Raw genomic sequence first — 8,464 nt, 5'->3', positions numbered from 1 at the left:
CATCCCCTTTCCCCCACCTTCCTCCCCGCCAACTCTCCCCCTGAAGTTCTGGGAACTCTGTGGCCTGTGCCTCCAGCCTGCTATGACAGTTCCTTTCAAGAGCCTAGAATCTGGCAGCAACAGCTTTGGCAGGGGGAGGGAATGGAGAAATGGGACCGGAGATCAAGAGTGGGTACTTAAGCGGCAGGTGCTCGCTATTGCTGACAGGTGGAGCTAATGCAGGATGCTGCCTTGAGTGTCTAGCATGCCTTCACCAGGAACTCAGAGGTTAGAGTGAGGCCAGCTGGGCGAGAGCTGCTGGGGAGGGGAGAGGGGACCTGAGGCTTTTAGCCCCCTGGAAGCTGGAGTTATCACCACCACCTCCCCTTCACTGTCTGGGGACAGCCTGTCCTGGGCCAAAGGGAGGAGGAGCATGGCGCAGCTCTGTGACCTTGGATGGGTTCCTCAAATTCTCTGTTCCCTTAGGCTCAGGAGGCTCACCTGGATCCAGAGCTCCTTCGGCTGGGTCAGGAGGGACCCAGGTGGGACTAGACAGGGCTCCTAGCTGTACCCTCGCCAGAGCTTAGCAGCCATCAGCCAAAGGTCTGCTTTTAGTCCTGCTGGGTGTGAGCCCCCAGGCCAGTCCCTTCCCCTCTGCGCGTGGGCAACCTCCCGCAGGCCTGTTGCTAGGACAGCTGAGAAGGACGCTGACCATGTCTTATGCCTCCCTACAGACGGAGGCCCGGGAGCCATGGGCGACTGGGGCTTCCTTGAGAAGCTGCTAGACCAGGTCCAAGAGCACTCGACCGTGGTGGGCAAGATCTGGCTGACAGTCCTTTTCATCTTCCGCATTCTCATCCTGGGCCTGGCCGGCGAGTCGGTATGGGGCGACGAGCAGTCGGATTTCGAGTGTAACACGGCCCAGCCGGGCTGCACCAATGTCTGCTATGACCAGGCCTTCCCCATCTCCCACATCCGCTACTGGGTGCTGCAGTTCCTCTTCGTCAGCACGCCCACCCTGGTCTACCTGGGCCACGTCATCTACCTGTCTCGGCGCGAGGAGCGCCTGCGGCAGAAGGAGGGGGAGCTCCGGGCACTGCCAGCCAAGGACCCACACGTGGAGCGGGCGCTGGCATCCATAGAGCGCCAGATGGCCAAGATCTCGGTGGCGGAAGACGGTCACCTGCGGATCCGCGGGGCACTGATGGGCACCTATGTGGCCAGCGTGCTCTGCAAGAGCGTGCTGGAGGCGGGCTTCCTGTACGGCCAGTGGCGTCTCTATGGCTGGACCATGGAGCCCGTGTTTGTGTGCCAGCGCTCACCCTGCCCCTACCTCGTGGACTGCTTCGTCTCTCGCCCCACGGAGAAGACTATCTTCATCATCTTCATGCTGGTGGTCGGACTCATCTCCCTGGTGCTCAACCTGCTGGAGCTGGCGTACCTGCTGTGCCGCTGCCTCAGCCGGGGGGTGAGGGCCCGGCAGCGCCAGGATGCGCCCCCAGCCCCGGGCACCTCCTCGGAGCCTTACGCCGACCAGGTCTTCTTCTACCTCCCCATGAGTGAGGGGCCCTCATCCCCGCCCTGCCCCACCTACAACGGGCTGTCGTCCAGTGAGCAGAACTGGGCCAACCTGACTACAGAGGAGAGGCTGGCTTCTTCCAGAGCCCCCCTCTTCCTGGACCCACCCCCCCAGACTGGCCGGAAATCCCCCAGTCGCCCCAGTAGCTCTGCTTCCAAGAAACAGTATGTGTAAGGGCCTGAGGCTTCCATCACCCCGCAGCGGGGCCTGGGAAGTCTTGCTGCCTTTTAATGCAAGGTTCCACAGAGATGGCTGGGGGAAACAGGTGCTGGCTGGCCAGAGAGCCTCCTTGCATGTTGTTCTTGACACCTGCGTCCTTCCTAATGACCAGAGAGCACCACACTTTGCCCTCCAGAATGTGGCTTTGTCCCAGGCACAGACAGAGCCAGCGTGGGGCGCTCTTAGCCAAGGGTGTTTGAGCCCTTTGGTCTTTTTCACCTGGTTCAGAGGGATTCGGAGACAACTTACCCCACCCCCACCCCCACCCCCGTGGCAGATTCACCTCCACCCAGGTTGTCTGCACGCCCTGTCCTCTCAGGAAAGGCTGGTGGAGGCTGCTGGGTCAGCCTTGATCACACACACATACACACACACACAGACTCACACACACACAGCCTGTGCTGCATCTGGCCCTGTCAAGGGGAGTGGGGTCTTGTTCTCATCACTCCTTCCTACTTCCACTGTTTATCCTTCTAAAATAAACAGGACTTGATCACAAGCGAGGTGTGTGTTGATACTGTCATGATGTACCTTGGTGTGGGGGGTTGGAGGACAGTTGCTTTGCCCAGGGTTCCTTGCCTCTGCAATCCCAACACCAGCCAGTGCCTTAAACCCTCAAACTCCTATGTACCAGCTCTCAGCAGCTCTGAGTCCTGAACACTCTGCCTTCTGAAATGCCTCAGCACCAGCCTCTTCTTTCCATCCTCACTGTCCCAGCCCCTTCAACCTGTCCATTAATCAGTGGGCTAAACAGTGTCTATCCTCATCCTGCCCCCCGGCCATCCAGCGCCCCGGCCATGCTCCCCACTGCAGTGTGCTTCCTTACTGGACACTGCTCCTCACCTGCCCTGGGCTTCCCTGGTGGCTCAGAGGGTAAAGAATCTGCCTGCAATGTGAGAGACCCGGGTTCAGTCCCTGGATCAGGAAGATCCCCTGGAGAAGGGAGTGGCAACCCATTCTAGTATTCTTGCCTGGAGAATCCCGTAGACTGAGGAGTCTGGCAGGCCACAGTACAGGGGCTTTGCAAAGAGTCGGACGTGACTAAGCAATTAACACTCTTCACCTGTCTGCCTGCCAGCCAAGCCCTTCAGAGTCTGGCTCAAGTGGGCCTGCAGTCCTTGGTGTTTGGGGAGGCTGGTTTAGACCACTTACCCCTGCTGCCTTGGCCCTTTCTTGTCTGCCCACCAGAAGGAGCAACTTAAGGACCTGCATCATACCTCCTCCCCATGCACCTAAAACTCAGAACAGACAGTGGTCGTGTAGAGAAGTGCACAGGACTGTCAAGGTCCAGTGGAGGAATGGAATCTTGCCTCTGAGTCACAAAGGTTTCGGGGGGGTGCGGAACAATTGAACTGGATCTTGACAGATAAAATGGAAGTCTACCGTGAAGGGAAGAGGACGTCTTATTTAGACAGAAAATTGCGCAGAGGCAAGAGGAGGGGAACCACTGAGGATTAAGGGGGTGCTCAGGGCCTGATGAGCCATCTGGGATGTGGGAGGTATAGCTGATGAGTCCAGTGCTGGCAGAGATGACCTTCCATGTGGAAGCTGACCCAGATGGAGGGAACACTCAGTGGCCCTTGAAGGAAGCTGGTTGTCTCCCCTACCCAGGGAGGTATGGGGCTGGGCTTTTAGGAGGGAGTGGGGTCCATCTCATGTGGCCACACACTTCTCCTTGAGAGCCTTTACAGCAGGGGAGCAACTTGGCCCTTCCCACCAAGGTAGGTCTTCAAAGCACCAGCTCTGTATCCTTGACCCCAGGGTTCACTCACTCACTGCTTACCCAGCAAGTCTGAATGCTCAGCCTGATAAGTTACAGTCCTCACTCTTCTAACTTTGGTTCCCCTTGTTCCCTCTGAATTCCCTGAGATCCAATCAGACCAGCCCTGTCATAGTTCCCCAGACTCACTGGGTAGGTTCTCATCCTGCTCCTTTGCCAGCCTAGAGTGCCTCTTCCCCAACACTTCCAAACCCCACCAGTCCTTTAAACACAGCTGTACCCCAAAAAGGCAGAGCCTGAATGCAGAAGAAAGAGTAAGATAAGCTTTGATGTTAGAGAGTCCTCAGTTTAAATAAGGCCTCTAAGACACATAGGAGAAGGCAATAGCACCCCACTCCAGTACTTTTGCCTGGAAAATCCCATGGATGCAGGAGCCTGGTAGGCTGCAGTCCATGGGGTCGCTAAGAGTCAGACACAACTGAGCGACTTCACTTTCACTCTTCACTTTCATGCATTGGAGAAGGAAATGGCAACCCACTCCAGTGTTCTTGCCTTGAGAGTCCCAGGGACGGGGGAGCCTGGTGGGCTGCTGTCTATGGCGTCACACAGAGTCGGACATGACTGAAGCGATTTAGCAGCAGCAGCTAAGACACATAAAGCCATGTGGTTTTAATCATTTCATTTCTCCAAGTCTCAGTTTTCTCAACTATAAAATGCAGATAATATTGCCTGCCTCACAGGTATAAGAAATAAAAATAAGAGAAAGTACATGATTGCACCTGGCTCCTAATGTCATGCAATAATACTAAGCTCACCCTCTCCAGTAAGCTTAGCATTGGTTCTTCCTCCTCCAGGAAGCCCTTCCTGACCTCCAGCCAGTCTCCAGTGATGGAGACTACCTTTCAGCAATCTGGATCGCTGCTTGGTATGAGCCTATTTCACACACTCTCCACCCCACTGAGTCCCTAAGGATCGCTGGGGTGATGCTCTGAAGTCACTACGGGCCTAGACCTGCATAGACTTTGACTATGAAAGGAGGAATTAAGTTAGGCTGGGCAGAAAGCACACCATTCATGCGTTAGAAGGGCGTAACTCCAGGAGGCTGAAGTCCCCTTCAAGGGATTTTTGCCTTCTTGAAACCAAATACAAGTAAGACATTTTGATCTGTTATCTGGACGCTTGTCCAACATTTTAAATTTTTCCAATTTTCTAAATATCCATTAGCAAAACAACTAAATTATCAAGATCTGAATTCAGAGCATCTTTTAGCCTCTCCCCCATTGTTAGACTTACCACTTCAATTAACTGCTACACCTGTACGATCTAAAGAGCTCTGTGGGAGAGAATGGATACATGTACATGTATGGCTGAGTTCATTTGCTGTCCCCCTGAAACTATCACAACATTGTTAATCAGCTAGAAAAAGTAAAGTAAAATCACTCAGTCGTGTCCGACTCTTTGCAGCCCCATGGACTATAGCCTACCAGGCTCCTCTGTCCACGCAGTGTTCCAGGCAAGAATATTGGAGTGGGTTGCCATTTCCTTCTCCAGGAGATCTTCCCAACCCAGGGATTGAACCCAGGTCTCCCACATTGTAGGCGGATGCTTTACCGTCTGAGCCACCAGGGAAGTCCTCGTTAATCAGCTATACTCTAACATAAAAATAAAAAGTTAAAAAGAAAAATAAAGACAGCTCTAAAATGACAGAAGGCTGTGCAAAATAAAGAGCACTGTAAATTTTAAAAGGTAGCGGGAGGGCATTCTCCATCAGTCAGGCTGAGAGGCCAGAGCTGTGGGGTCAGAGGTTGGTCTCTTAGAGCCAACCCCACCTGGGGGCCCTGGGAGCCTGTGTTTCTGATGTCCTCTGCCTGTCTTGGCCTGGAAAGGTGGGAGAAGACAGGTGTAGGTGAGTGAGGAGGGCATCCTTCCCCTCCCTCAAGGCTCACCCACTCTGAGCTTGGTGTCAGGGCTGAGGTCAGGCCAGGGCCCAGGGACGTGGGCCTTCGGCAAGGCTGGTGTTGAGTCCCAGACTGGTGGCCGCACAAACACAAGGGCAAGTGGGCTGGGGATTTAAGGATGAGGCTAGTGCAGTGGGGAAGGGCTCACACAGATTAGGGGCCTTGAGATGAGGACTTATGCAATGAAGAGCGGCTGTAAGCCCCGGCCCAGCCCTACTCACTTCCTAGGGCTGTCATAACAAAGTTCCACAGACTGGGTGGCTCCAGTGACAGAAATGTATTGTCTCAGTTCTGGAGGCCAGAAGTCCAAGATCAAGGTGTCCACAGGGCTGGCTCCTGGCTGTGAGGGAGAGTTTGTTCCATGCCTCCCTCCTGACTTCTGGTGGCTTGCTGCCATCCTTGGCACTCCTCAGCTTATAGATGCATCACCCCCATCTTTGCCTTCATCTTTGTGTGGCATTCTCCCTGTGTGCCTGTCTGTTGTGGGTCCAAACTTCTCCTTTTTATAAAGATACCATTCCTATTGGATTAGTGTCATCCTAATGACTTCATTTTAGGGCTTCCCAGGTGGCTCAATGGTAAAGAATCTGCCTGCCAGTGTAGGAGATGCAGGTTCAATGATCGCTGGGTCGGGAAGATCCCCTGGAGGAGGAAATGGCAACCCCCTCCAGTATTCTTGCCTGGGAAATCCCATGGACAGAGGAGACTTGCGGGCTATAGTCCATAGGGTGGCAAAAAAGTCGGATGCAACTGAGTACACATTCCATGACTTCATTTTAACTTGCTCACTTCTGTAAAGACCCTATTTCCATATAAGGTCACATTCTGAGTGGCTGGGGGTTAGCAATACCTTTTGGGGGAACACAATTCAACCCATGCCACCACTCCATGGGCCCACCTCACCTCCAAGCACTGATAGAGGAAGTCAAGGAGAAGGTTAATACATGCTGAACTGAACACTACTTGTATTTAAAACAGATAACCAACAAGGACAGGGAACTCTGCTCAATATTCTGTAATAACCTAAACCAGAAAAGAATTTGAGAAAGAACAGATACGTGTATATGTATAACTGAATCACTTTGCTGTACACCTGAAGCTAACACAGCATTGTTAATCAAATATGCTCTAATATAAAATAAAAATTACTTATATGTATGAACAATATGAGCACATATAGTACTCAGGCATCTCTTTTGTGATGTGGCTTGGATGGAACACAGCAGATTCACATTTCATTTCTTCCATCACATTCTTTTTCCTCCCACCAGCCTATCCCTCACCACCAAAATCTAAGTTGATAACAGGCAACTCTCAGTCACAGAAAGAGCTGGAGGAGGCTTGACTCCTGCCTCCCACTCACTTCACTGTGGCCCTTTCTCCTCTCTGGGTCTTTAGTGTCACCATTGTGAAATGAAAGGATTGGATGAGAGACAGGTACTTGGCAGCTGTGAGGAGCATCACAGGAGTAACTCGTCCCTAATCATTGACCTGCAGCTCACAAGAGATTTGTTATTTTTCATGAATCAGAACAGATTCAAGATTTTTTTAAATTTGTTTATTTTTAATTGACGGATAATTGCTTTACAGAATTTTGTTGTTTCCTGTCAAAACTCAACATGACTCAGCCATAGGTATACATATATCCCTCTTGAACCTCCCTCCCATCTCCCTCCACATCCCACCCCTCTAGGTTGATACAGAGCCCCTGTTTCAGTTTCCTGAGATCTACAGCAAATTCCCATGGGCTATCTATTTTACATACGGTGATGTAAGTTTCCATGTTACTCTTTCCATACATCTCACCCTCTCCTCCCCTCTCCTCATTTCCATAAGTCTGTTCTCTATGTCTGTTTCTCCATTGCTGCCTTGCAAATAAATTCTTCGGTTCCATTTTTCTAGATTCCGTATATCTAGATATAGTATACGATATTTGCCTGGAGAAGGAAATGGCAACCCATTCCAGTACCTTTGCCCAGAAAATCCCATGGACGGAGGAGCTACAGTCCATGGGGTAGCAAAGAGTCAGACACGACTGAGCAACTTCACTTTCACTTCGCTTCACGATATTTATCTTCCTCTTTTTTATTTACTTCACTCTGTATAATAGACTCTAGGTTCATTTCTTATAATAAGGTCAATTCCAGTCACTTGAATCCACATTGCCTTTCTGAGTAAGAAAAAGACAGGGTTATGTGGAGTGCACTGGGAATTTTTCACAAGCCAAGGTCATCTTATCTGCAGCCCATGGGAGCGGTGAACATCATGAGCTGCACATAAACAAAGCCGAGAGCTCATGGGCTGGCTGATGGCAAAACTTCTTCCCAGTCTAGCGTGCTGACTCACTGACCACTGGGTTGCTGACCTCGTGAATTTACCACTGACCTCCAGTGCCTTCAATGGCGGGGGAGGGGGGGGTCCTTCATTTCCTTTCACACTAACGTCAACTTGATTACTGATGTTTCCAGGAAGAGGTATTCCTCTCAGGATTGTTAGAACTTCTTTTTCCACCTTACGGTTTCTCCCACCAGCCGTGGCTCAGACTTCAAGGGCCACTTAAGGCTCAACAGCCCTGCCCTTCCCACCCAAGCACTGCAGCCACCTACTGATGGCCACCAGGCTGGTCCTGAGCATGTTCTTCTCCTATTCCTCCAGCTGGCTGAATTTCAGAAGTTTCCAGCCAACCTGAAGTTTGTCTACTTTCCTCTAAACATGTGCCACAGTCCCCTGGGTGCTAGACAAGATACTCCAGGTGGTCAGAATCCAGATTATCACCTCTCTTGTCTCAAAATTTCTACCTCTATTAATGCAATCTAGGCTTATGTTAACTTTTCTATTTTCTTCTCTTTTTCATATATAGAACCATATATGAATAATATATGGTTCTATATATACTATTATGGAATATAATAGTATTCTATATTATTGGGGAAATAAATAATGGTAGTAATGCATGATCATTATAGACAATGAGATCCCACCATCTAGGGGTAACAATTGCTAATATTC

The 8,464-nt window shown here is 51.1% G+C and overlaps 1 protein-coding gene across 1 annotated transcript in view; it reads left to right on the top strand.

Annotated features, from left to right (window-relative positions):
* The window catches only part of GJA4 (gap junction protein, alpha 4, 37kDa), a 2,817-nt gene extending 541 nt beyond the window's left edge, over window positions 1-2,276 (top strand). The window contains exon 2 of the mRNA XM_010841214.1: window positions 714-2,276. Within this exon, the coding sequence (XP_010839516.1) occupies window positions 731-1,732 (1,002 nt within the window). The 5' untranslated portion in view covers window positions 714-730 and the 3' untranslated portion in view covers window positions 1,733-2,276. The remainder of the gene's footprint in view (window positions 1-713) is intronic.
* Window positions 2,277-8,464: the final 6,188 nt, after the last annotated feature.

This window comes from Bison bison, unplaced genomic scaffold (genome assembly GCF_000754665.1).
Source record: "Bison bison bison isolate TAMUID 2011002044 unplaced genomic scaffold, Bison_UMD1.0 scf7180017864158, whole genome shotgun sequence".
NCBI classification, from domain to species: Eukaryota; Metazoa; Chordata; class Mammalia; order Artiodactyla; family Bovidae; genus Bison; species Bison bison.
Note: the sequence above shows the minus strand (reverse complement) of the source record. Positions and strands in the feature narration are given on the sequence as shown.